Here is a 27311-nt window from a genome sequence, read left to right on the forward strand (position 1 = left end):
AAGACCAGCTTGAGAGACATACTCGATCAACCAATCATTGGGTCAATGTCGCTGTTGTTGGACATCAGAGTGTCACGGATGTTAGTTGCAAGGTCATCATTACTGTTACTGTTGTGAGAATCGCCGATCAAGCCAATATCCAGGGTGTCTGGGATGTCTTTTTTGGCGTCTCGTGCCTTTTGCTCGGCATATGCCCGGGTTTTCACAAGATTCCGCAGCCGGGCCTCTTTACGAGCGCCCTGATTCTGCAGAATTGCCTCGTTGACTTGGGTTGCAATTTCTTTACGGAGCGCAGGGTCTAGGAGCGACGCAAGCGAGGGGGCCAGCTTATCACTGGGGAAGATCAAGAGAGCCAGGGTCCGCTCGAGATCTGCCAGGAACTGAGGATTTGTGGGAGCGCGCGGTGCCAGCTGTGCGGTTGCAAAATCCAGGGCGGGAGTGATGTCGCTGCCGGGAGTATCCATGCAGGTACGAATCAATTCAACCAGCTGTAAGCGCAATAGGGCAAAGTGCAACGAGGGGTCTTCGTCGAGGATCTATTGAAGTCTTGTTAGCCAGGGCACTTGACATGAGATGAGTGATAAGCTGGTAAGAATCAATGTTTGGCAGTTGCTCATACTGAGGACTGAAGATGTTTGTTTTTCTGCAAATGTCCCGGAAGGGAGTTTAAGAGTGGTGCATGAAACTTGGTATAATCATAGCAAGAAATGAAGCCAGGGAAGGTGAAAGACGCAGATGGGAAAAAGTGCTTACCTGAGGGTTCAGCTCGTTGATCTTCTCGACTGCAGCCTTGATATCACCTGAGTGAATAGCAGTTCGAATCTCAACCCGCTCCTGAATAGCTTCAAGATCCGTTCTGACTTGGATATTGGCTTCTACAGCGAATTTCTTCGCCGCAGCCGGATATCCATTGGTGATGAGGTAATCCATGACCAGATGATTTATGTCACTGCATTTAAAATATTAGCAACCATTGAATGAACAAATGGATGATTTTTTTGCAATGATGACGTGAATCAGATAGACAAGTCAAATAGTTTCTCCTCACATGTTTTCAGAGAGATTCCCAACTTGATTTTCAAAAACATCATGTCACACCGGTGGGGCAGTGGGGAGGAAGAGGAGTAACTCACGTTTTGGACGGCTTGACCCCCTCAAGCTTCCGCTCGAAGTGATGCCATGTAGGTGTCGCAGTCGAGGGAGTGCGAGACATCTGCAGATTGTTAAAAGGCCAGCAACCACGGGTGTCACGCCGAGAAGCATACAAGATTAGCAGACATTATGAATTGGATTGCCAGTCTTGGATCCGGTATGAAGCTATCTGTATAGCTGTAAGGCAACCCCAGAGACGACGGCCATGGGGAAAGGCAAATCGCTGTGTGGGAGAAGACCGGGATGGATGCGAAAGAGAAAAAGAATTGAAAAGCTCGCAGCGGAAGAAGTAGCTTAAGCGAAAGTATTACGCTAGTCCGAAACGGGATGCTTACGGCATCTCCCACTCCAGTCATGTGATGTGCTAGAACAACCTCGGAAATGAAACTCGACTAGTCCGCATTTGGCCTAGACATTAGGTAATTATCGTGGGTCCCCCGTCTTTCAAGGCTGTCACAATCGAAATCAGAGAGGGGCAGAGAGGGCCCAAAGATACCTACAACATACAGCGTTGTAGGGAGCCCCGTAGATATGGAGTCGGTATCACCTTTCTATTCTATGTCCACCGAGGTGCGATATGCTCCACCATGGCAAGACTTGAGCATCATTGGCGTCGCTGGTAGCTCTGGCTCCGGGAAGACTTCGGTGGCGATGGAGATTGTCAAGTCTTTGAACTTGCCCTGGGTGGTGATACTTGTAATGGTAAAGCTTGTGGACTCCGAGGCTGCTCAGTTGATAGCCTTTTGTTCTAATGTCTTCCATGCAGGACTCGTTTTACAAGACCTTAACGTCCGAGCAACACCACAAGGCCCATGCAAACGAGTATGACTTTGATTGCCCAGGATCGATTGATTTCGATCTTCTAGTGGAGACCCTCAGAGATCTAAAGAAAGGGTAAACTTATTGTTGTTCTTACTGGCGTTTTCTCTATTTGACCTGACTGGAAGGTGATACAGAAAGAAAGCCAACATTCCAGTTTACTCATTTGCCGATCACCAGCGGCAATCCCATACGACTACTTTGTATTCCCCTCGTGTGATCATTCTAGAGGGTATCCTAGCGCTTCATGACCCTAGAATAGTGGAGATGCTGGACGTGAAGGTATCCCGGCTGTATTGCTATAACTGCCCTTATCGGTGCTGACCCCATGGTCTAGATCTTTGTTGAAGCAGATATGGATGTGTGCTTAGGTCGTAGGAGTGAGTTACTTCGAGCTATGCTCCCTGAATTGCCACTGACATCAATTTATATAGTACTACGTGACGTCCGCGAGCGTGGGCGCGACATTGATGGAATCATCAAACAGTGGTTTGATTTCGTGAAGCCATCTTATACCAAATTTGTGGAACCTCAGCGCCCTATATCGGGTAAGGAGATGTGCAACTGTGTAAAATCTTGAAGACTTTTCTAATCTGATCACCAGACATCATCATCCCGCGTGGCATTGAGAACAGAACTGCTATCGGTATGCTATCCTCCAAAATGTCTCTTCCGAGAAGCGCGCACTAATCTTTTCAGACATGGTCGTCAAACACATTCAACGCAAATTACAGGAGAAATCCGACAAGCACAGCGAAGAGCTTCACAAACTAGGTCTGATTGCAGCGAAAGTAGACCTGCCTCCAAATGTGCATGTGCTGCCCTCGACGCCGCAATTTGTTGGCATGAACACTATTCTGCAGAATCCGAAAACTGGGCAAGAGGATTTTGTCTTCTACTTCGATCGACTGGCCTCGATCTTGATTGAGAAGTACAGCTCTCCCTCTTAATATGCTACTTGTGATTGCTTTACTGATATCATCATCAAAGATCCCTGGATATGACATCGTACATCTCCACGACTGTCGAGACCCCACAAGCGAACACATACCTTGGTCTGCATCCTAAGGGTATTGTATCAGCCGTGGCTATCCTACGTGGAGGATCATGCATGGAGACCGCATTGAAGCGATCTATCCCTGACTGTATCACTGGTCGTGTTCTCATCCAAACGAATAAGAGCAACGAGGAGCCGGAGTTACATTACTTGAAACTTCCATCCCATATTGAGGAGCATGCAACAGTCATTCTTATGGACTCTCAGATATCAAGCGGGGGCGCTGCACTTATGGCTGTTCGCGTTTTGATTGATCATGGGGTCGAACAATCGAGCATCGTTTTCGTAACCTGCGCTGCAGGTGAACGAGGACTCAAGAGACTGACTGCCGTGTACCCGAAGATCAATGTGATCGTCGGGCGCATTGAGGAAGAGGGAGAACCGCGCTGGATAGAGAAGCGGTACTTCGGGTGTTAACGTGTTCATATATCTGGTATTTATTCAAATATACACACATATTATACATAGTGTGTCAGGAATCAAGCGGTTTTATAAATGCAACCCACAATTGGCGGTGTCAAAATGATACTTCAACCAGTGAAAGAGGTTGGGGATACTTTTTAGTAATGGAAAGCAGAGCAGCAGTATTATTGATTCTTGGGGAAGGATTATCCACGGTTTTATAACTCTGGGGAGGTCCTATGGTCACCATGCAAAGCAGACCGCAATTCAACAACCCTGTAGGTATAGAACCCTGGATCAGGATAGATCGTTTCCTCACTTCATACTGGAGCAAGCTAGTTCCTGTCTTCTGAATTAACGTCAGATTGCCAAGTTCCACTACGGTGAATAGTAAAGAGTATGAATCTAATCTGTCTATCGCAACTCTTGCTATTCTATTCTATAACATCTTCACTATAACATCTTCAGCCTAACTCCTTGGGCATGTCACCATCTTGTGCTCCCTTTCTACTGCATATCTCCCGGAGAGGGGGCTCAACATGACCTTTTTAGAGAATCCTAGCTGATCAAAAGGCCTACCTACACATAAAATGCTGGAGAGTCTTTTCTGTGTTCCGAGGAACGATCCCTACCAGATATATATATATATCCAGCCGAGAGGTGCAAGTCTTGAATTCTCACCAGTCGATAGGGACCCCTGGAAACCCAATGCCAGTCTCAAAATCTCCAAGGGCCATAAAATATAACATTGTCAGGGTTACAGACTAAATGGTGTACGTACCTCCTACATCTAGGTACACATTTACACCAGGGCTTGTGAAACACTTCTTTCCAATAGCGAATCACGACACTTTCACGGACTATGTAGACTGGATACCATCCATTGATGAGCATTTACGGAGTGCTTTATTTATTGGGCAAAAACCACATGGTTAGAGTGACTAGAAAGAAGTTGTGTTGTAGACCATCGAGAAAGTGAACCCGACACGCCTGACCGCCTGACTTCGGCCGGCAGAAAAAAGAAATAATTTATCGGTCTCGATTATTCTCACTTGCTGAAATTGACGATCTCTATTGATATCCAGTGCTTGCACACATTCTTCTCCCGCGTGCTGTCGGTGTGTGAAGTATTTTTTAGGCGACCACAATGGCAGGCTCAGACAAGAAAAAATCCAAGGCCGGTAAGCCTAAAGGCGAAGCCGGTCCAGTGATCAGTATGTACAGCGGAAGCCCAAGATTCGATTTAAGAAAACTCAAGACCTTGATTACTGACTATTGTTTTTTCTCATTGTAGCGGATCCTCGATTTGCCAATATCCAAACTGATCCTCGTTACCGTCTTCCCAGCAAACGCCAGACTCATGTCAAACTCGATAAGCGTTTTGCGCACATGCTAGAAGATAAGGATTTCTCTAGTAATGCCGCTGTTGATCGCTATGGACGAAAGCTCAAGAAAGATGACACAAAGGAGAGACTCAAGAAATTCTACGAGGTGGATGAGGACGAGGATGAGGAGGATGAGGAAGAGGACAGTGCCGACGACGACGAAGAAGTCCAGAAAGAATTGAAACGGATTAACAAGGCCTCATATGATCCTGCTCGTGATGGTGGCTTTGGATCTTCGTCATCTGAGGAAGAAAGCTCCAGCGAAGAGGAAGACGAAGTGGAGGAGGAGGAAGATGAGATCGAATTTCCGGACAAGCAGCAATCGGATGTGCCGCTCGGCGAAGTGACAAATCGGATAGCAGTCGTCAATCTCGATTGGGAAAACATTCGTGCCGAAGACTTGATGGCAGTTTTCTCCAGTTTCCTTCCCGCCGGGGGGCGGGTACTGAACACCACGGTCTATCCTAGTGAATTTGGAAAAGAACGGATGGAAAGGGAGGAGATTGAAGGCCCACCAAAGGAGATCTTTGCTTCCAAAAAAACAAAGTCCAACGACGATTCCGAAGATGAGGAGCTTGACTCTGACGAGGAGGAGGAGCAGATTAAAAAGTCGATTCTCAAGACCGACGATGGCGAGGAATTCAACTCTACGCAGCTACGGCGGTATCAGCTCGAGCGATTGCGGTATTACTATGCCATTGTCAAATTCTCATCGAAAGATGTGGCAAAGCATGTCTACGATTTGGTGGATGGCGCCGAGTATCTCTCCAGTGCCAACTTCTTTGATCTTCGCTTCGTGCCCGATGAAACAGACTTCTCCGATGACAAGGCTCGGGACGAGTGTTCTCGTATTCCCGACGGTTACAAGCCTACTGAATTTGTGACCGATGCTTTGCAGCACAGCAAGGTCAAATTGACATGGGATGCCGACGATAAATCAAGAAAAGAAGCACAAGCACGCGCCTTCCGGGGATCGCGTCAGGACATTGACGAGAACGACCTGAAAGCCTATCTTGGTAGTGATAGTTCCGACAACGAAGACGAAGACGATGAGGATGGCGGTGTCGAAGTTGTCGATAATACTACAGGAGAAGCATCGACCACCAAACTTTCCAAGAAAGAGGCCGAGAGACAACGCATGCGTGCATTGCTGGGTCTGAGCGCCGAGCCTACCCGCACCAAACCGGAGCGTCCCGTTGGTGAAATGGAGGTCACTTTCACATCGGGCTTGGCTGGTGGCCATGGTAAGGATACCATTTTCGAAAATGAACCGGAGATTGAAGAAAGCACAATCGACAAGTATGTTCGCAAGGAGCGTGAGCGCAAGAAGCGCCGAAAGGACAAGCTTAAGGCCTCTAAGACAGAAGACGAGGTGCCATCTGCAGATGCTGGCGATGCAGCCGACAGCGAAGACAACGAAGCTGGCCCAGCCGAGGTGTCACAGCCACAGGAAGAAGATATGGGATTCAATGATCCCTTCTTCGATGATCCTGACGGAAAGGCTACAGCTGGCTCTCGGCGCAAGGAAGAGAGACGCAAGAAGCGCGAGGAACGTGCTGCCGAGGAAGCCGCTTCAGCTGCTCAAAGGGCCGAATTGGAACTTTTGATGGTGGATGATGAAAAGGTCAACATCAAACACTTCGATATGAACGAGATTGAAAAGGCCGAGAAACAGGCTCGGAAGAAGGGCAAGGGCAAGAAGAGCAAGAAGGTGGAACCTGCCCCGGCAGATGACTTCCAAGTCAACGTCAGCGACCCCCGTTTCACGCGCTTGTACGACACTCATGATTTCGCCATTGATCCTACCAACCCCCGGTTTAAGTCCACTTCTGGCATGAAGGCACTGTTGGATGAAGGCCGTAAGCGCCGCCGTACCGGCGATGACGCGGAGCCCGAGATTTCAGAGATTCGGGATAGCAAAAAGAAGCAGAAGAAGACTTCCAAGGAGTCCAGTTCTGAGGAGTTGAAGCGATTGGTGGCAAAAGTCAAGCGTTCTCACTGAGAACAATACTAGTGGAATTGAAATGATTGGATAGTTACATGTAATATACACCGGAATTCAATGCATCAAATTGAATTGTAAATCACGATCCCTCGTCTTTACATCAGGTATCTTAGCCACGTCGAAGTGCATTGTAGACACTGTGTCTGGGAATCAATGATAGTTTAGGGTGCCGTCTCGCGTGGACTTACTACAATGGAAGACACGAGAAGGCCCGGTTAAAGGACAGAAACACGCGGGGTAAGTAGTCAACGTGAATTGTAATCGTCTCGCCTGGGATCGGGGTGTTTACGGGTACAATAGTCGGGCTTGTTGAGAGGGTGGTATCTGTATTCTGTACGGAGTAGTTGCAGCATAATGGTCCCACACGAGGTGCGATTGACGGTGTAGAGAGTAGCACAGTGCAAGAGAAATCATTTCTGTCTAATCTCAAATTCAACACGGTCCAAAACCACACAGATCAACGCCCTCCGAGTAACACGATTCGTTGCAAACCCGCCTATACGGTGACACGCGGACAGTGAAAAATAGCGGCCGCATGACTAGTATCTGGAACAGGAGGTAGTCAGGTAGTGTTGTTACCAATGTGAACAGCTCTTGCCGTTTGGAATACCCTATAGTGATCGAGTGTTCATCGGTAAGGCAGTCTTTCTTCTCCATATCCCTTACTCTGGAGTTCATCTGGCAATAGCTTGGGAGCTCGCGTCTCTTCCATCTATGGGAAGTGACCAAAAGAGCGCTAATGTCCACCGTAGGCCCTGAGGCTGAGATCAGGTGACCCTCTTCACCGCCCTTTCCTCTCGCTCTCCACTGCTCCCCGGAGTGGTTTCTCGTTCAAGAGATTGGCTCCCTCAAGAAGCTTTGGGATTATTTCATTTGACCTCCTTGTTTCCTACAGAATTTTGAGCAAATTGTGGAGTCCTCATTGGTGCAAAGCCAATTGCCAATTGCTGATCCAAGCCCCACTGCTGCGTCTCATCCCACCTTCCACTCCCCTCACTCGCACACTCACTCCCTCTATAACGCTGGACAGTCCTCAATTCCTTCATCGTTTGATGATGATTCTTGCCTCGTTGAATTAAGCTATGGGTGGATGCAGCCTAGTTATTCCTAGCTGTCTGATACCCATTGTTACACCGCGTTAATCGAGCGGCCCGTTTTCTTTTTCTTTTCCCTGCGTCTTTAAGTACCTGTTTCCCTCTTGCGGGTTCCCTCGTTTTTATCCACAATGCTTGGCCGACTATTGAGTACCGCCGCGTCGACTCTGAACCCGGCGGCGTACTCTGCACGGAACAATGGAACACCTCTTGAGTCGGTGACTGAAGAGGAACATACCTCCGGTCTTCTTTTTCCCGATGCCAGCCTCCTCCGACGTACCCATGCCCATGCATACCCATTGCAAACCACTTTCAATTCACCAAATGCTTCGACCGCCGGTGCCTATGATGACCGTGGTGGAATGGAACTGGATCCAATCAAAGATTTTCGTGTGATCGTTGCACAAAATGCACTGGGTGACCGAGATGCATGTGTCTTACTTGACACGCGTGCTTCCGATTCATCCCCCGCCGGCCTTGGAATCGACCCTCAAGGAAACGACCAGTCCGGCCCTAGACATACCCGTGCTGTCTCAAGTCTCTCTCGTGGAACACGCCGCAATCTCCTTACCCAATCTTCACTCATCGAACCGAGTCCCCTCTCCGCCGCCGCAGATGCACGCAGGTCGTCACCGGCCGGTTCGGGTGCTTTCTCCCGAGCCCGAGGCCGTAGTTCCACATTGGCACCTTCGGGGACATGGCATGAGCCTGGTATCTCGCGACACCCCTCCGACACCAATGATACTGGCCTTCTAAATTGCATATTCGGCAGCAGTGCCTTTAGCTATCGTGGGTCATCCACGAAAATGCACATCATTTCCGCTGATGAAGACTCGGGAACTGGCGTGAATCCATCGTCTGCTACTCGGAGTCCACTCTCTCGGGCCTACACGACAGGGAGTCCATCGGGCCAGATAGGAGCATCTCGAGGCGTGGACGACAAACCACCTTCGAAAGTCACAGTTCTCCTGACTCGCATGTTCAGTGTAAATCTTCCCGAAGGAGCCGAAGCATCCGCTGAGCGCCATGACTATGCCAGTGCTCTTTATCAGGAGTCGTTACCTGAGATGGAGTTTCCGTTCCCGGATGTTTCCAAGCGTAAGAAGATCAAGGAGAAAAAGACACCCATGTACGCAGTCGCAATCACGATCCAGATTCCCTTGCTTGCACGCAATTATGGACGCCCTGTGTCAAGATTCAGCACACCAGGCCTAGACTCTCCTCGGCCGGGATTTTCAAGCTCGCTGGATTCTGACCATCGCTGGCCGGGTGGGTTCTTTGACGATAGTTTGTCTTCGGCTTCTCCTCCAGCTAGCCTGGATGAGCGCCTGGACTTGCTCGTTGATCATTGGGACGTTATCACTCGCACGCTTTCCCACCTTGAAAGACTTGTTCGCAACGAGATTCTATTCCTCTTGAAGAAGGTGGACTCCTTGTCTGGACCACACCCGAAGCCTGCCAAACCCCCCAATATGCAGCGGACCAACCAAACGATTGTGCATTTACCTGCAAACATTCTATCGGTCAATTCGAAACTTAAGGAAGAAGCCATTCGTAGCTCCCGACGGATCAGCCTTGCTCTTCAAACCCCGTATGTGGTTACTGGACAAAGTCGTTGGGGTGTCTGGCGGGAGGAAGGTCGTTCAATCGTTCGTGGTCTGGGTGACAAAGAGCAGAACTTCTTTTTCTTGGTGGTTCTAACAGCATTTCTGGGCAATCATACTGAGTGGCTCAACAGCCTTGGCCCGGAATGGTATCGTCGCCGCCATAATCAACAAAATAAAGCCCAGCAGGATGGAGAGCCTATTCTTGCGAAAAGAACAGTTGTTGTATGCCCGGACAAAATGACTGCTCGCCGTCTTGTGTTCTTACTCGCCGCTTTTTTGCCTCCGAAACAGCGCTTGGAGCCTCTGCCATCCCCACTTAGACCTGGCACATCGGCTTCCATGCGGGCTATCTCTCAAAGTCCACCGACTGTGCCTATGCTCCGCCAGGAGTCCCTTCGGAGAGCCATTGAACGACGGGCCCGTGCTCAGAGAATGATCATGGGCGATAATGATCGCCACCAACGATCGGTGAGCGTCTCATCCCAGGACACAGCCCAGCGGTCATTCGACGGAGCTGAAATCAATCCGCCGGCGGAACTTTCCTCGGCCTCGGCCCGCAGAGGATCTGATGCTCGTTCGATCAGACCCCCCGGCACAGGCATTCACCCGAAGGACGTCCGGGCCATGAATACCAGCGGAGCAACCACATCTATGACGACTCAGAGTAGCACTGTCCCTGTTCCACATTTTACCTCACAGCCAAGCCATTCTACCCAAACTAGAGCGGAGCGTAGCGCAGCCGACGGAAACGATAGTCTAGCATCTGAGACTCTACTGAAGAGCCTCCAACGAAGTGACAGCTCTGCGTTGACCACTAATGGTAGTCTTTCCTCAGGCGGAGGTCGCTGGGGAGGTATTTTCTCCGGTCTTTGGAGCTCCCGCCAAGGCTCATCGACCGAGAACAGTGAGCAATATTCACCATCTGAGGCTCGCAAACGCTCCGTCTCTACAATCGCAGGCCCTGCTAGGCGTGGGTCCACCACTTTGAGTCAAATGGTCAAGGAAGTGACGGCCGAGGATGGACATCGGCCCGAAACTGCTCCTAGTGGAAACATCTCAATCCCGACTGCTTCTGCAACCGCTCCTCACGACCCCGAAGCCATCTCACCAGAACCATCATCACTTAATAGCCAAGTCCGTGAATCACCTTTGAAGCTATCGGTTCGAGCAGATGAAGGCGTGGTGGATGTTGATCTTCCATTACCTGGTTTCATGTCGCTTTCTTCCTCCGGCGATTCAACTATTGCCTCGCCTAAGAAGACTCGAACATCAGTGACCAGTGTAGATGCAATGGCTTCCACACACAGCAGTGGCTCTGGATTCCACGCTGTGGCGAAGGATAGTGATGGCCCAAATTCCCATGTGGCTGGTTGGCTGAAATTTTTCCATGAGGATTTCTCGCTCCAAGCAGTCCGGCCTTATGCTGCACTTGAAGCAGAAATAAAACGAGCAATGCGAGCCGAACCCTCCCCATATATCCCTTCCACATCTGATGAGGACGGATCAGAGAGATGGGTAGACGTCGCGACAACTTTGATCGCAGACACTCGGGCTTCTACGGTGAAACGGCTCCGTTTGCGACGCAAGATTACAGTGGGTCACCCCTCTGGGACTCCTCGTACGCCTCCCTCGCCTGCCAATGCTACCACCCGTCGTTCTACTGGAGGGCCCTCGGCATCGCAATTCACCAGCTTCTTTTCTGGAAATGACAAAGCTCCTCATGGCTCTCCAACTGACGAACAAGATCAAAGCTTCGTGGAAGAACGATTCATTGAGGAGCCTGTGATGGACCTTGACGGAGTTTTGGTTGATGCTGTCGAGCGTGTGTTGGGACAGAGTGGCTACTCGTCAATGGCACAATCTCGTGCTCCTTCCCCCAATCGTGCTCGTAGAGCCGAAGAAAAGAGTGCCTCTTCTAGACCAGACGAAGCCGCTCCCATCGAAGTGCCCCGTGGTGAATGTCGTAAGATGGTGCTCGGAGCTCTCGAAGAAGTCGTCCGCATTGTTACTGCTGAGCACTGCCGTGAAGATGTCGACAGCGCCCTCGGACTTGCCGATCGCGAGCGAAGAAGAGCGCAATCAGGTGCCGATAATACCCTGCGTGAGGGAATCCGGAAATGGCTCCTTGATGTCGAAGAAGCTTGGTGATTTTACCTTAGCAGGTTTTCATTACTCTATCTTTGCTTATTCCAAGGTTGTATATCCATCTATTGCATTGTTCTTTTTCTTTCTCCCCACCGTTGTTTGATATCGCGTGATCTGATATCAGACCTGGAATTTGTATTCCTTTGATTGCCTTTCCTCCTTCCCATTACTTCTCTCTTCGGCTTTGCCTGTCTGCATTGCGACCTGTTTTGAATATGATACCCACCCACTTCATACTGAAGTTTAGCTTTGTTTGTGGGGTTCCCCCGCGTTTCTAATATGATAGTTGACCAATTTGACACAAATGACATTACATTCCGATTATTCTCTATTTGATCTGGACTTAGGCAACATACACCAATTTCACATCATGGCCGGTTGCCTCGACCTTTCCATCTGCAGCAGGAGACAGGCGGACAGTCTTCAGGATCTCGTCTGTCTGGGCCGAGTTGACAATCTCGACCGTAGTCTCACCCCGCAGGTGTCCATTGACCAGCAACTCAATTCCCGACAAGGCATCGTCCTCCGGAGCTTTGATTGTGGGATTGGTGACTGTAACCGAACCAGGACGGATCAGAATGGGCAATGTATCAAAGTCATGAGTCTCCGTATACCAACGACCAGACTCATAAAACTTCGAATGATCGAACCACGAGACCCATTTTCCTGCCTCATCATCAGAAGACTGCGGCACATAGAAAGTAACCTCGCCCTCCTCTGAGAACACCGGTGCAATAAGCAGATTTGGCCCAAACATGTACTGCGTATCAACCGCATACGTGTTGAGATCCTCAGGGAACTCTAAGAAAAGCGGCCTCATAAGCGGCGTGCCATCCCCATGGCCCCTCAGCGCCTCCTGTAGGATATACGGAGTAAGCAAGATCTTGCGCTTAACACAGTCTCGCAGCACGTCCGAGCAGTCCTCGCCATAGATCCACGGCACACGGAACGAAGAGGATCCATGCAGACGTGAGTGTGTCGATAGCAGTCCGAACTGCACCCACCGCTTGTACAGCGCCGGCGGGGGCGTGCCCTCAAATCCACCAATATCAGACGCCCAGAAGATATAACCCGACAGCATGAGACTCAACCCGCCGCGCAGCGACTCTGCCATTGCTTCGAATGTGCTCTCGCAGTCGCCGCCCCAGTGCACGGGGTACGCCTGGCCACCTGGCGCGGTGCTGCGAGCGAAAAGAAGAGCCTGGTTGTGTCCAATGCGGTTGCTCATCGTTTCGTACACGACCTTGTTGTACAGCAGGGCGTAATAGTTGTGCATGCGCTCGGGGTCGGCGCCGTTGTGGTATTGGATGCCCTTGACAGGGATGCGCTCTGCGAAATCGGTCTTGAAGCTGTCGACGCCCAGGTCCATGAGTCGCTCTAGGTGGCTGTTGTACCAGTCGCACGCGGCGGGGTTTGTGAAGTCCACGACTGCCATGCCGGCTTGCCAGAAGTCCCATTGCCATACTGAGCCATCGGTACGCTTGATGAAGTATCCGTTCTTCTTGCCCTCTGCGAAGAGTGGCGATGCCTGCGCGATGTATGGGTTGATCCAGACACTGATGCGGAGACCGCGCTCCTTGAGGCGCTTGAGATAGCCCAAGGCGTCGGGGAACATCTCTGAGTCAAAGTCGAAATCGCACCATTGATATGACTTCATCCAGAAGCAGTCGAAATGGAAGACTCCCAGTGGGATGTCCCGGTCATGGAATCCATCAAGGAACCCAGTGACTGTTTTCTCATCGTAGTTGGTCGTGAAACCTGTGGGGGAAAAAAGGGTCAGCCTTTTGGTTCTTTTCTCCCAAGGGATTAGTCAGATCTCAAACTCACTCGTAGTAAGCCAGAGGTTATAACTCCACGAAGGGACTAAACTCGGGCGTCCGGTCAAAGAAGTATACCGATTGAGGATCTCCTTTGGTGTAGCGCCATACACGACGAAGTACTCAATCTCCTCACCTGGCACAGAGATATTGACGCGAGTCGTACGCTCAGACTGCACCTCCAAGCTAACCTTACCAGGATGGTTGACGAAAACGCCATATCCCTTAGAGCTGATGTAGAATGGGATATTCTTGTATGCCAACTCAGATGAGGTGCCACCATCCTCGTTCCAGATATCAACTGTTTGTCCGTTCTTGGCTAGAGGTCCAAACCGCTCTCCAAGTCCATATACTTTCTCGCCAACACCAAGGTCCAGCCCTGCGAGCATGTATCCCTGACGCTCCGCATAGATTCCATCTTCATAGCGGTGCTTCTCGGTGCGCTGATCGCGCACGTATCCAATGGAGCGGAAGGACTGGCCGGTAAGCTTCTTGCCGTTGGGAGCGCGGAAATCCAGGTTCAGCTCATTGGCGGCAGTGTTGACGGCAAGATTGAGTGGCCCGCTTGTGTAGTTGAGTTTGTTTGTGTCCTTGTCGTGCTGTATTTTAGTGTGACCGGTGCCCTTATTCAAATGGTAGTGGGGACCGTTATCGTTCTGGCCTGCCCTGCATGGAGTTAGTCTAATCCGTTGACATCGTCGCATAAAGTAACATCTCTGTGTTGAGATCCTGCGAATTGGGTGCTCACCAATGGACAAGCTTCACACCGATGATTCCCTCCGATGGTGATGTGACCTGTGCGGAAACAGTTGCTGTAGAGACCCTGTCAGCTTTCCGATTATATACCCTAAGATGCTCAGGAACACACGGGAGTTTAGGGTATCTCCACGGCTTCTCTGGAGCTTGTTCAGCAGTAGATTGACCGATTCGCCTTCAACCGAGAATCGCTCCACGTTGCTCATCCATTCGATGCTAACACCCTCCTATAAGATCCGCGGTTGCATGTCAATATCCATTCGATCATAAACACCACCGAAACAGAAGAGTTCAATTTACCTGCAGACACCACATCCCCGCAGTGAACTTCATCTTGATGAAAAGATGAAAAGGGAAATCTCAATTGAGGTCCTTTTTTCTTTTCTTTTTTGAATGGGCTTTGGGGGCTATCCCAGAGATGTGTACTAGCTGTTTTTTTTTTCCACCTCCAGCTAGACTGAGACGAAGAAGCTGGAGAAGAAAACAAAAAGAGGAAACGACCAGGACATCCAAGCTCTTATTATCCTACGCCAGCAAATCCTGGGGAAGGCCAACCTGCTTCATTTGACGCGGAGTAGCCCCCGCGATGGCCCCATTTTGAATAGCGCACGTTTGCCCGCAGAGAGCTCCGCTATTTTCTGGAGCTTTGGGGGGCACATTAGGCGGGGCAAAGACTCCGGTTGGGGATGCAGTTTTAGGATTCAATATCGACCAACCGGAGCTCAGGAATGCGATGTCGGCTGAATAGCAGACAGCCGGCTAAAAGGGCTGGTGGCGTTATCTAGCGCTGATGTGATCCTATATTCAGATAGGACTGGGTAATATCAACTTCCCCTCAATCGAGGCCGACATTGGACATCATCCGGTAATGGTGAGAATGTCAAATCAAGTGTCTTGGTTTCGTGGCCGCTTTTGCTTTGGATGAAGAAGAATATAGCTAATATCGCGTATCATTTAGGTACAAAATCATGAGAACATCAATGGGTATCTTTAAATGGTTAGATCAAGGGTCGTAAGCTGCCACTCCTGGGGCTTGCATTGTGATTCAGACTTTCCGCACGAGCTCTGGCGCGCGTAAATTCCGGGGACATCAATCCTTCGCGCGAGTCTTGACTGATTCGGGACAAACCCGGCGGTGGCGAGATATGATGAGAAACCACGCTGGCGGGAAGCTCCAGCGACGGAATCGAGGCGTCCATTAGGTTTGTGGTAACCGGCTGCACCTTAGTTGACGATGGACGAATGTAAGATTCGGAGTAAAACTGCTGTAGCTGGGCCGCATCATGGCAGAACTCAAGTAGGCCGCTCAGGATGTTTTCAGGGGCGCGATAAAGGCCCGCAGAGTCAATGTTGGGATACCCTGATGATGGGGTAAGTGGGCTGCCGATGCTGCCAATGTCAAGAATGGGTCTGGTGATCGGCGACAGCCGAGGCGATACACGGTCAAGTCCATCGTGGTTTGGTGCGCGGCCACGGAAGTCGGATCGATTATGGCCCTCAAAGCGGTTCGCGTCTCGACTAGGGGTGGTGCGAGTGCTCACTAGCCGATTGGCAAGGATGAGGAAATCGCCTTCGTCGGTGACCTGGGCGATGAGGCATCCGCTTCGGTGAATGAACTGAGGGTAAACATAATCGGGCTTTCCCCATGAGTAGTACACTTCAACATCAGCTGGGAATGCAGAACAGGCTTCGAAGTCTAGCACAAAATCGAACTTCCGTAGTATGGCCTTCTGGTAATACAGGCGATCGGGCGGACCCGGTTGCGCAAACGATGCATTGTTGAACACAGTATGAAGGGGTCCCTTGGGCGGCGGGACCTTGAGTTTGACCCGATAGGGTTTCCGGAATGGCTGCGTCTTGTCAATGGCACAGCCTTCGGAAATCGGGACTTGTACCAATTTGAGCCCAAATTTGTCGGCAGTCGAGGCCCAAGAAAGTACGGTATCCTCAATCAATTTGGGGGTGGTGCTCATCCAGCTGAGTTCGATGTGGAAACAGTTCTCGGGATTATGCAGGCGGTCCCAGTGAAGGTCAATGACTTCTGGTCGATTCGACCGCTTGCGCGGATCAACGTCATACTTCATAGATTTGGACAGCATAATGGCGACTTTGTTTTTCGTCTTGGAAGGAGTATTGGGGGTCTGCGGTATATGCTCGTCGATGCTGTCCGATCGAGCCTTGAGGCTGGCAGGAGAGTCCTTTGCAGTGCCAACGGCGGGTGTTGACGGCATCGACTTGTCTGTTCGAAGCTGAGGGAACCAGCTTCCTCGAGACTCTGGACGGGTGACACGATACTCTGCACACATTTGATAGAAGTAGTTGCCATCGCGGAAATTGTGTCTCTTTTCCACGTGCTGGAACAAACCATGTTCAATCAGTTCGTTGCCGAATTTGACTGCTTGGTCGCGAGTATCAATATCGCGTATGTTTTGCAATAGCCAGGTTGTAAATTCAAACCCGATGAAGCAGTTGTAGTGTAACCTCCAATGCCATCGTCGGTCCATCATCCGGACGCCCTTTTCGCCTTGGATGATCTGCGCCAAGGACGAAAGACTGATACTAGATCTGTCCAAAAGCTCTGACTCGGGCAGAAGCTGAGCAGGGGCGTTGTCAAGCCCTGGATCAGTAAGCAGCAAACGATCGAGTTCTGCTGTAACAACCTCCGATGGATTCCGTGTTTGGTACATGATGTTCAAGGGATTTTGGTCTCGCTTAGGATTCGACGTATCGAAAAGTTTTTCTTCTGGCGACACATATTTGTACCGTTGCCAGATATGGGTCAATTGGCTGATTCCTAGCAAATGAATTTCTTCCTCGTTGTCCTCGTGGGAAGACTGCATATTCCGCCTAGAGTTGGCGTGAAGCTGGAGCGGGATCAAGACGTAACGAACTCGCCAGAAATGCAGCTGCTGGGCCGGGTTCTGGAGATAATCTCTATGACCAGCCACGTAATTGTCGGCATAGTTCCAGTTGTACTCCTCAGAAGTCGGGTCGAGCTTGATGTTTTTCACTTCGTATTCTTCACTCATTATTGTTTTCATGGCCGGTTGGTAGAGAGTGTAGGAAGGCCTTTTGGGAGGAGTGAGCACCGCAGAGTTTTGATGCGTGAAGCGGGTTACTTCAACTTCTCCTCCTTGTATACAAACGAGTCGGTGGATCGTGTTGCCTTTGGAGAGGAACACCGTGAGCCCATCACGCTCTATACCTCTGAAATCAAATACATTCAATGATTCAAGGGCGGGTTGAGCGGAAACTTCAGCTACATGCTTTCCAACAATGATTTGGAAGCCGTGAGAAAGTCGCAGCGAGATCATTTCTCGCAAAAGTACTCCGCGTGTCTTCGGTGCTTCAATGCCTTCGGAATCTTCATTTGGGAACACACGGTATGGTGTTTGGAGATAATCCAAAGCGAGCTCGCTGGCTGTTGGAAATTCTTCCGTTGTCAATGGAAGCACTGCGGGAGACTTTAAGCTCTTCCACTTTACTACAGCCACATGTGGGGGGCGAGGATATGCATGTTGCCAGCGGCCAAACCAACTGGTATCTCGCAGCACATCTTTGGGGGTATTGCATGGGTTGACCGATCGGACCCATGGAGACAAAGCTTTACTTGGGGAGTTTCGCGTAAGAGGCTCGCGTGAATTATGGGTGAGTGTAATCTCAATCTTGGGATCGTTCGAGGCACCTTCACGTTGATGCTGACCCACTACATTCGCTGTTGTCTCCGCTGGGAATGGTCCACGGGGGTCCGCATGTTCTGGTTGTTCGGACTCCTTCGAAGGAATTTTAGGAGGTATTTTGATGGAAATCGGTTTAGAAAGTTTTTGAGAAGACTTGATGGGCGTTGCAGGTGTCGAAAGTGTCTCGAAAGCGGTTGTAGTCGATGCTGTTTCTGATGGGCTCAAAGAAGAAATACTCCTCGCATCAGAGATAGATCCAGCGGGGGTTGTTTGTTTTGTCATGGGCATAGCACTAGCATGTTCCACATTGATCCCTGTACTTGCTGAGGCTCTTGGAGGAGTCGCGCTTAAGCCTCGAAGCGCGAAGCTGATCGTCCTCGAAATCCGCGAGGCTATTGGCACAGGTGTCTTTTTCAAGGCTGGCTTTATAGGAGAAATGCTTTGAACAGAGACAGGGCTTCTTGGTGTGGTCATATTTGAGTCAATTCTTCGAGGTCCAGAGTGTAAAGAATCATTCTCATCTGCTGGATTCGTTTCATGATGGCGCAGGCGCGTGATGGAGCGAGCAGATAACCTTTCATGCACCCCGACACCAGCAGCTTGAAATTCCGTTTCACTAGGCCGCTTTGCTTTGGAAATCTTGTTGACCTGCCGTTTTGGAGAAACAGCAAAGATATTATCGTCGTAGTGGTCCATCCAAGTCATCACTTCCTTCCGTGAAGTCCGCGGATCTCGGATTTGCAAGTCATCCTGGTCTGCGTGGTTCTGAATGAAGGAACCCGGACGCAAACTATCACTTAGTTGCGCCTTGAAGGATGAAGGATTTGCAAACCGCGCTTTCGGTGCTGCGCGATTGGCCGCAGTGTAGCTGGGCCAAGATCCACGCAGCCTAGTTGTCCCGCGCCCTTCAGTAAGATAAGGAATAGTAATGTTTGCTTGCTCACTTTCCATGACTCCCATCATTTGGATTTCATACATACGTACTCGCGGCGTGAATGCTTTGGATGGCCGGGTGACAGTAAGGGATATAGGGGCATTGGGGTCCTTTTTCAGGATGCGGCGGGCCTCGCGGTATGTTTCAGGGTTCCAATAAGAGATGTCGAGCCAATGAGGTATACCGAAACTCCAGTTTTTGGCTTGAGGTTTCGCCCTTTCCCTTATCCTGGTTGCAGAAAGGTACGAACTTGGAGAAAGATACGACGATCTGCTCACAACGCTTGACAAGGAATGATGTATTTCAGGAGATACCCTCTCCGTGTGAGCTTCACCCGGTCCAGTCTCTGCCAAATCTCCAAAATGTCGCTCCACTGGCTCCCGGTATTTGAATAGTGGCACTGAATGGAGAGGCATCGGGCTTAAGCAAACTAGGTCAATCGCTATGCCCCGATTTGCAAGTGCTTCTGTTGTAGAAGCTAAAGACTCGTAAGACACCTCAAAAACGCCGCTACCCGGCGTAATGACGATAATTGAGGTACCAGTGTGGACCATGTCTCGATCGATATGATCGAAAGCCAGGTGAGCGGAGGCGAGGTGAATAGCCTCTAGGATATTCCCTCGCAGAGCTGAGGTGGGATGTCCAGCAATGGTCGCCATGTTCGGCTTGGAAGGAGCCTTGATATTGCTGCCAGGTGCCACATCAATGTCATCCGTTTTTAGCATGGAGACATCTCGCAAAAATGTCCTGAATTCTTTTTTCAGCTCGTCTAAGATAGTAGTCCAATGACCGCTGGCCATATCATTCACCACCACGCGATAAAAATCTCGGGTCGGGGCTTTGTTTGGTCCGGACTTGGTATTCAAGTTCCCAGCGCTAAGTTTAGACTGGCTTAGATAGTTGGGCATGTCATATTCCACTCGAGTGAACATCACGATGGTCACCAGATGTTTTGCGTCAGAACCGGCCCATCGTTTGAAGAGCTCCGGCAGAAAGCCATTGATAACTCGGCTGAATAGAATATCACCAGTCCCTTCAGAATCAAAGTCCCACATTTCTTTTGACATCTGAATGAACAAAACATATTTCGCGGACTCGCTTCGGAAGATAGGGATCGTTTGTGGTGAAAAGTACCCCGAGAGACATTTCTTTTCTCGGATAAAGATGTTCTTGACCGTGGCTTTGATGCTCCCCATAAACATGATTTTCTGTCCTTTGTATATTATTTTGTCTGATAATTCTGACATGACAAGTCTCCACATATCCGATCGAACCATGTATTGATCACGAAAGGCGATGTCAACATGAGAGGCCGCACATTGATCTCGGTCCACAGTAGACAATACAACTTGCGTTCTGTTCTTAAAACCAAAGATGTTGGCAATGTTGTTGGTCACTGAGATCTCTAACTGAGGGTGTCGAGCTTTGATTTCTGGTGGGAGGGCTTTCACCACGAACAGACAGCGACTTTGCAACGGAGTCTTGAATTTTGAGGTACCATCCGCCTGAGACGCCAAGTTTAGTTCGGCATGGCTCTCACGAGCTGCTTTCAAGGCTGCCTCTGGCTTTAAAGTGGAGTAGGCAGAATCGCCCGGTGCTCGCACCGGTAGGATCTCGACGACATCGCCGACTTGCACTTCAGTTTCGCCGAGAGCCGATGGATTCAACAAGATCTCTTCACGGGAAAACATCTCATCGTGCACCCAAAGCGCACATTGGTGTCTTGCCCAGCTTGCTGAGGTTAATCTGACAGTGCGCTCATCTGTGGTTTGGTCGTGCTCATGATCACGGTTCGAGGTCTCCAGTGAGTGGGTGGAGCTGCTCTCCAAGCTCGCCGCGCTCACTTGCCTTAAGTGCGATCGTCGCATGGGCCCCCGCAAAGACATTTTTATATGTCTTGATGCTGGTAATTCATTGAACCCGGTCAACTCAGATATCTGATCATACCCTTGAGTTCTTGTAAGAGATAGCCTCTGCAAAGGGGAGATATGACGGTCACGTGGAACATTCAAGTCACATGAGTTTTATGCCTGAGGCAAATTGTCAACCTCAACTATCCATGCCTCATACAAAACAACCATTGTTCTTGGGTATAAACCGACTTGACCTGATGGACTTGGAATGTATAAATTCTTCCTTTTCCTTTTTCAGTCCTCGGAGATAAAAATTGACGAGGATGGTGGGATTTCGGCAAACAAATGGAGTACGTAACTGCGCGTTCCCAGTTGTCTGAAGCGAAAGCTTGCAAACCTAAGTTTCCATACAAATATTTTTTCAATTGATCTGTTGATGGATATTTTCTAGATTCTCCCAAGTGTTAGCCAGGCGCAGAACTTGCAGCGTGAGTTGTTCACTATCTCGTACTCCGAGCTGATTAAACTCCGAGCAAAAACCGTTCCATAATAATGGGTGCTTATGATATTAGCGTGTTGAGTGTTGAATCCTGTTGATGTAAACAGTAACCCCCAATCCCTGAGTTTTCAGTATCGCCCTCAAAATTAAATGCCTAGTGTTCTGGGCGTGAATCTTTTATCCTCCTAATCTTGAGTTAACTAATTAGATCCTTTCACTCTACCTCCTCGTTCTCTCCCATTTCCAGCACCAGTTCCAGCACCAAGCATCAGTTCCGTTAAAATCGATTCTCAGCTTAAGAGTGAGATCATCACCGAGTCCCCGCCCAAGCGTACTAAGCCCCAGCAAGCCGCCTAATCTCCCCCCGATGCCCTCCAAGATCGATCTATCCACCGAGAAGAGAAGCGTCCCGTTTCAACTTTCGAATATAGATTATCGTAGGAACATAGACAGAGACGAGAACGAGGATCTAGACAATACGTAGTAAGCGTGATGGTATGAAAATGTACCATTTATGGGTCGAAACCCCTACATTTTTACCGTGGCAAACCTCTCCGACAGGGCCTCATTGGATCTATGTCCTCCGGAGTTGATTTCCGGGGTGCCTCGCGCCCCCGTTGTTGCGTCTCAAACCCAATCTGCACGACACCTCTTTTGTTCTCCCAACGCAAAAATGGCTGTCTCCAATCCGCTATCCCCTTTTTCGTGAATTAATCTCATTTAGTGATCCAGTACTGTTTTCGCCAATTGTCCTCAGGGAAAAGGCTAGAGTAACGGGCACAGTCCTGACAGACCATCCCGATTCCCGGTTTTTAGACACATTTGACCTTCCAGATGTGACTTGCCAGTCCCCGTTGAAATGCCCAGGGAATGAATCAACCCAATTGATTATAGTCTTTGAGGTGCAGGCTCATGTGTTGATGCATTGTCACGCGGACTGCCCGTGCCGTGAAACCCTGGAGACTGCTTCGGCAAAGCTAAGCGCCTGGAAATTGACCGAACGTGTCCAATTAAGGCTTTCTCTTTTTAGTTGTGATGTTGTTATTGACCTCGGGATGGTTCTTTGGTTGGTGTCAACCCTCTCGGTGTGATATAACGAGGTGGCACGTCATCTGTGCTTCTAGGCGTCATGTGAAGCACAGCTTGCAGTGATATCTGAGCACATGTTCGTATCCACCTGTCGCCATCCAATACCGGGATGAAGAACCAATCTTTCGATCATATATGGATCGTTCGAGACGCCGTGTTCAGGATTCCATTGCGAACTTCCAATGGTCTTGTTTCCGAAATGCCTCGCAAATCTAGGGCCAGTCAGAGAATAGAAATGCGCGATGTCTCTGAGCTATTCATCCCCCAGGCTATAAAGAGCCTTGGTCCTCAGCCATAGCCATGGTTCTGCCACAGGAATCGTTATCGCGATGACGGCACATTCTTCGATCGAGGACTAATCTCATCTTGTCTTCTTTCAGGAGCATATATTATGATTGAACCGCACTTATTGCTATAAACTCTTTCCTGGCATACCGTCAACTGCCCCAAAAAATCCAGTACCATGCAGCGACTATCTCGTTTTCAAGGCCCGTGGCTCAGCCAAAATCACTCCCACGGATGGGATAAGGGCCATTTGCCTTTATTTCTTTTTTCTTCGTTATTCCCGAGCGTCGATATAGATTGTCGAGTGTCTTGGATCGTCGTCTGAGTTCGTCGAGCAAAAAATTGCGGTGTCTCGCTCGGCCTAGTGGTGCTTCTTATTCAGACGATGTGAATGAACACCAGACCATGCATCTTACTGACCATACTCCGGTGTATATCGCGTCGCGTTCGTGTTATGGTGGATGCATCTCCGTGATGCGAGTGGGAAGCTTGAACCGGAGAAGCTGATAAATAAAAGCGTCAACAAAAGTTATCCTGCAAAAAAATCCCATCCGTTTCAGTGAAATCCTCGTGCTAATCAGGTGTTCACTCACTAGGACGCTTTTGAGCCATGACCACGGTCTCTCATGACCATTCTGCTGAAGCTGACGACCTTTCATTGCTGTCATGGTCAATCACCGTCAAGCACCATCACTTTTCCTCACATGCAATGTCACCGGCTATGGGCCATTACCGCCCCGCTCACAGCCGGTCTATATAATGCAGTCAGGATTCTCAAGCAGATAACATAGGACTCCCTTTCCGACCAGAGTATCACGCAGGCTTGGCTTGGAAAAGGGACACCTACCAATAACAATGACCTCTGAATGAGTCCGCCAGTCTTCGTTAATATCGACCTTTGAATTTGTCTGTGAATCCAAATTCGAGTTGGCAGCGTATGGAGATGATCTGTGCGGCTTCGCTGGCTCAAGGCCAAACGGTTGTCCACCCCCTTCCCTTCCCCCAAAGTGAGGCAAATCGAGGCGTTAGCAGGACAATGGGATTGGGGGAAGGGAATCAGACCTTCAACCCAGGTATGTCGTATGAGTCAATATTTCCAGGGCTCAAAGCGCCAACACGAATACACACGCTTTCTAAAGAGTTTCGAATGGAGGGAAAGCTTGAGAGGCTTCCTCCACGCAAAACCCTGTTTTGATCAAACAATATTGTTTCAGAAAACGAATACTCCGTGTATTCTGTCAGGCACTCAAACTTTGAGGAGAGGTAAAACAAATGCACACAATGCTTTCAGAGAGATACCCTCACCGAGAGTCGGAATTGTGATGGTTCCCACGCCGACAAAAGGCTGAATGACCCCCGAGTTCGGAACGTGAAACGATCCCACCATTCTGTTCTATCAATCTGGAGGTATTCGAGGGCGACAAGTGTTTAAATCTTGGAGACTTCGGCTTCAAAGCTCCCAATCTACCCGTACAGCTTGTACAGACTACTCCAACTACCAAGTATGTGCGATTCCCACTGTGCATGCAACGCAACGCATCCACATTGATAGTATGGCACGGCCACTCGCATCACAAGAGGACTAAACAAAACTCCCCGAAGCAGTCTCTCGGCTTGAATTGGCATTTCTCTCTTCAATCTCGAGCGAGAACGATTCCCAAATGAAAAATACCATCAAAGTGCCATGCGATACGTCTATTGGTCTTCCCACGTCGAAGTGGCGAACCGATCGGCAAAGAGCTCCAGCATACCACAGGGCTCCATTTCTGTCATAGCTAACTCGGAGAACACCCAGAATCAGAATGGTATACTGCCTTGTTTTTTCTTATTATTAATATGGTTCCCCCCATGCTGTGCAAGGAGCGATCATTCCTTCCCGGAGGGTAGCTGTTACCTTCAGTGTGGCTTAGAAACAATATCCCGCTAGTGTCTCACCCAGTTTCCTCTTCCTGTGCCCATCTCCTTTGATTGAATGTATATCCGCCAACGATATGAGTGGGAACTTCGGGGACTCCTTTCCCAAACATCCTAATCCGGAAAAAGCCCCGATCAATCACGACTGGGGCGTGTCTGTCTACCCACAACCGTCCCCGTTCAATTTTGCAGCTGCCGAGACTATACCTGCTCGTGAAGGTCCTTCCAAGCCCAACATCAGGCATGTGAATGCTAAAGTGGCCATTCCCCGGACTTCGCAGCCCAGTAGTTGGACCAGCAGTGGTCGAGTCAGTCGGGCCTGTGAAAATTGCCGTGAACAAAAGGCCAAATGTAGTGGCCATCGCCCAGCATGTCATCGGTGCCAGGATGCCGGGGTCCGATGCTCGTACGGCGATCGGAAAAGGGAGAGGATGATGAAGTGGGTAAAAATCTTCTCAGTCCCACCCTTTTTCTAACCACCGGATAGGCAACTGAATGATCTGACTACACAAGTTGAAACTTATGACGCTTTGCTACGCAATCTTTATCCCAAGCTCGGTGCGTCCTTGGCCCGACAAGTGGATCAAACCCTGAGAGACCTCAATTCACGCCCTCTCATCGCCCAAGCCAAAGTCCCTTCCCCTGTTTTGTCCACTCCATCCAACAATGCACAACATCTAAGTATTCTATCTTCCAGTGCAGATGTGAGCTCTATGGTTGCTTCCTCGGGGGCTGTAGACTACACCGAAGAAGACTTTAACCGTGATGAGAAAGTGCAAGCGGTGGGATTTGTGGGCGAACATTCGGAGATGGCCTGGTTGTACAGACTCAAACGCGACCTTGATCGTGAGACTTTCAAATCGATTAAAGAGGTATCTGAACGCCCTCCGATCTCATCCGTGACCTTCTTCCAAGATGATTCGGGAATCTTGGTTTTCGACGATATCGACCTCGCACGCCGTCCTCCACAACACATCGCTAACGGACTCATGGATGCTTACTTCCATGTTGTTCATCCTGAGTTTCCGATCATTGGAAAGACCATATTTTTAAACCAGTATCGATCCTTCTATATGAATCCGAACGTGCGACCTGGTAAACGCTGGATTGCGATGCTGAACCTGGTTTTTGCCATCGCGACCAGACACGCCCTTCTTGTCGATCAGCCCCAACCGGATTGCGATGATCATCAAACTTATTTTGAACGGGCATGGAGGCTTAGTGTGGGCAATGTGCTGCTAGACCATCCGGACTTGCAACAAGCACAAGTGGAGGGCTTAGCTGCTTTTTACCTCTTGTCAGTTGGGCAAGTCAACAGGTTTGTGTTTACTCTTTTTGTCCCCTCCTTTCTCTTTCTACGTATTCATATCTGATCAATGATATTTCATCATTCAGATCATGGAGAATCATCGGTCTTGCGATTCGATCGGCAGCGACCATGGGCCTAAACATCCGAAGCGAAACCGAAAGCATCACGCACTTTTCAAAGGAACTTCGATATCGGGTTTGGTGGGCACTGTTCATGCTGGATATTTGTTTGTGTGAGATGACTGGACGTCCACTTAGCACGAGGGACATCTTCTGCACCACGCCCCTTCCTGTTCCCTTTCAAGAGGAGGAATTTTGCGATGAGCGTGTGGTGCAGGTTATCACAAACCAAGAAAATCGAAATGCCTTCTTCACTTCTTTATTTATCAATACTCCTATTGATTCACCGACGGAGGGTGTGGCTCTCAAATCCCCAGCGCAGCAGGGGAAGGGCAAGGGGAAACAACAAGAAAGACCGAATCAGATGGGGGCCATGGATTTCACACCTAATACTTCTCTGTGCTTTCTGTATGCGGTGGATCTAGCTCATATCTTGAGAGATGCTATCGATATCCTGTATGCTCCTGGGTCAACACGGCAGTCATGGCATGATATCGAAACAGCCATTTCCATGCTCAACAATCATGCGGACAACTGGTTATCTCGTCTCCCAGCGGAGTTTCATTTCATAACGCTAGACAGAACCCACCAGTTTGTGCGGCAGTGTGTTAGCCTCGCTTTCAGGTTCTATGCCACGAAGTTGATAATATTGCAGCCCTGCTTTCGCCGTCTCTCTCAATCATCATCCGAAGCAACGTCTCCGGGAACGCTGTGTGATCAAATGGCAGCCATGTGCGTTCAGATGGCAGGCCAAATGGTAGATATGCTGCCCGAGGTACCAGATTTGGATTGGTTGTATGGCGTCACTCCGTGGTGGTGCATCCTGCACAATATCATGCAGTCTACTACTATTCTCCTCACCTGGCTGTTCATGCGCAGCCATCTCAGCCCACCTAATCCTGCTGATATTATCAGGCACATACAAAAGGCGATTCGCTGGTTGAAAGAAATGTCTACGAAAGACCCCTGCTCGCAGAAAGCCTGGATTGTGTGCGTGGATATTCTCTCGCGGCATGGCTTGAAGTTCGGGTTCAACCTCGACCTCGAACTCTAGGTACTGGTCACTCCACGCATCTTCTCAATGTGCTTTATGTAGTTATGAGATCTTTATACAAGCTCCAGCTTGGCTGATGGAATAGTGCTTTGAAAATGTGTGTTTTTTGTTGTTCCCTCTGCTGGCTTCGATGAGATATGCCATTCATGTTGTTTTTATCACATATCCCTCGCTTTGCTATAGTTGGATACTTGTGTGATCATTTGGTTGCAATTTCGGTTTTCATCTACCAGTACTTTACATTGAGTCGACTTCATCTTACTCTAACAGCTTACACTTTGCCAAAAGATTGTTCTTTTGCAATTCCTTACGGGGGTTTCTCGTTATGGAGGCATA

The 27311-nt window shown here is 49.5% G+C and overlaps 7 protein-coding genes across 7 annotated transcripts; 4 read left to right on the forward strand and 3 right to left on the reverse strand.

Annotated features, from left to right (window-relative positions):
• Positions 1-26: 26 nt before the first annotated feature.
• Positions 27-1280, reverse strand: N7457_006947 (glucose-induced degradation complex GID8; the record flags this gene model as incomplete). Its single annotated transcript, XM_057177990.1, has 4 exons — positions 27-536; positions 754-949; positions 1134-1213; positions 1266-1280. The coding sequence occupies 4 exons, from the start codon at positions 1278-1280 to the stop codon at positions 27-29; spliced, it is 801 nt and encodes a 266-aa protein (XP_057029734.1).
• A 430-nt stretch (positions 1281-1710) lies between these two features.
• Positions 1711-3445, forward strand: N7457_006948 (uridine kinase family protein; the record flags this gene model as incomplete). Its single annotated transcript, XM_057177991.1, has 8 exons — positions 1711-1854; positions 1919-2046; positions 2109-2253; positions 2309-2351; positions 2406-2519; positions 2576-2617; positions 2671-2902; positions 2962-3445. 8 exons carry the CDS (start codon positions 1711-1713, stop codon positions 3443-3445), a joined length of 1332 nt encoding a protein of 443 aa, XP_057029735.1.
• Positions 3446-4577: 1132 nt separating this feature from the next.
• Positions 4578-6817, forward strand: N7457_006949 (pre-rRNA-processing protein ESF1; the record flags this gene model as incomplete). Its single annotated transcript, XM_057177992.1, has 2 exons — positions 4578-4644; positions 4725-6817. 2 exons carry the CDS (start codon positions 4578-4580, stop codon positions 6815-6817), a joined length of 2160 nt encoding a protein of 719 aa, XP_057029736.1.
• A 1228-nt stretch (positions 6818-8045) lies between these two features.
• Positions 8046-11669, forward strand: N7457_006950 (uncharacterized protein; the record flags this gene model as incomplete). The annotated part of the gene is made up of 1 exon (XM_057177993.1): positions 8046-11669. The coding sequence occupies one exon, from the start codon at positions 8046-8048 to the stop codon at positions 11667-11669; it is 3624 nt and encodes a 1207-aa protein (XP_057029737.1).
• Positions 11670-12009: 340 nt separating this feature from the next.
• N7457_006951 (putative sugar hydrolase) lies at positions 12010-14572 on the reverse strand (the record flags this gene model as incomplete). The annotated part of the gene is made up of 5 exons (XM_057177994.1): positions 12010-13424; positions 13494-14149; positions 14232-14295; positions 14352-14466; positions 14540-14572. 5 exons carry the CDS (start codon positions 14570-14572, stop codon positions 12010-12012), a joined length of 2283 nt encoding a protein of 760 aa, XP_057029738.1.
• A 665-nt stretch (positions 14573-15237) lies between these two features.
• iml1 (GTPase-activating protein IML1) lies at positions 15238-20739 on the reverse strand (the record flags this gene model as incomplete). The annotated part of the gene is made up of 1 exon (XM_057177995.1): positions 15238-20739. One exon carries the CDS (start codon positions 20737-20739, stop codon positions 15238-15240), a length of 5502 nt encoding a protein of 1833 aa, XP_057029739.1.
• A 3831-nt stretch (positions 20740-24570) lies between these two features.
• Positions 24571-26975, forward strand: N7457_006953 (putative C6 transcription factor; the record flags this gene model as incomplete). Its single annotated transcript, XM_057177996.1, has 3 exons — positions 24571-24932; positions 24981-25811; positions 25889-26975. The coding sequence occupies 3 exons, from the start codon at positions 24571-24573 to the stop codon at positions 26973-26975; spliced, it is 2280 nt and encodes a 759-aa protein (XP_057029740.1).
• Between the last annotated feature and the right edge of the window lie 336 nt (positions 26976-27311).

Source organism: Penicillium paradoxum, assembly GCF_028828445.1.
Source record: "Penicillium paradoxum strain IBT 22861 chromosome Unknown utg000006l_segment0_segment0, whole genome shotgun sequence".
Lineage (NCBI taxonomy): Eukaryota > Fungi > Ascomycota > Eurotiomycetes > Eurotiales > Aspergillaceae > Penicillium > Penicillium paradoxum.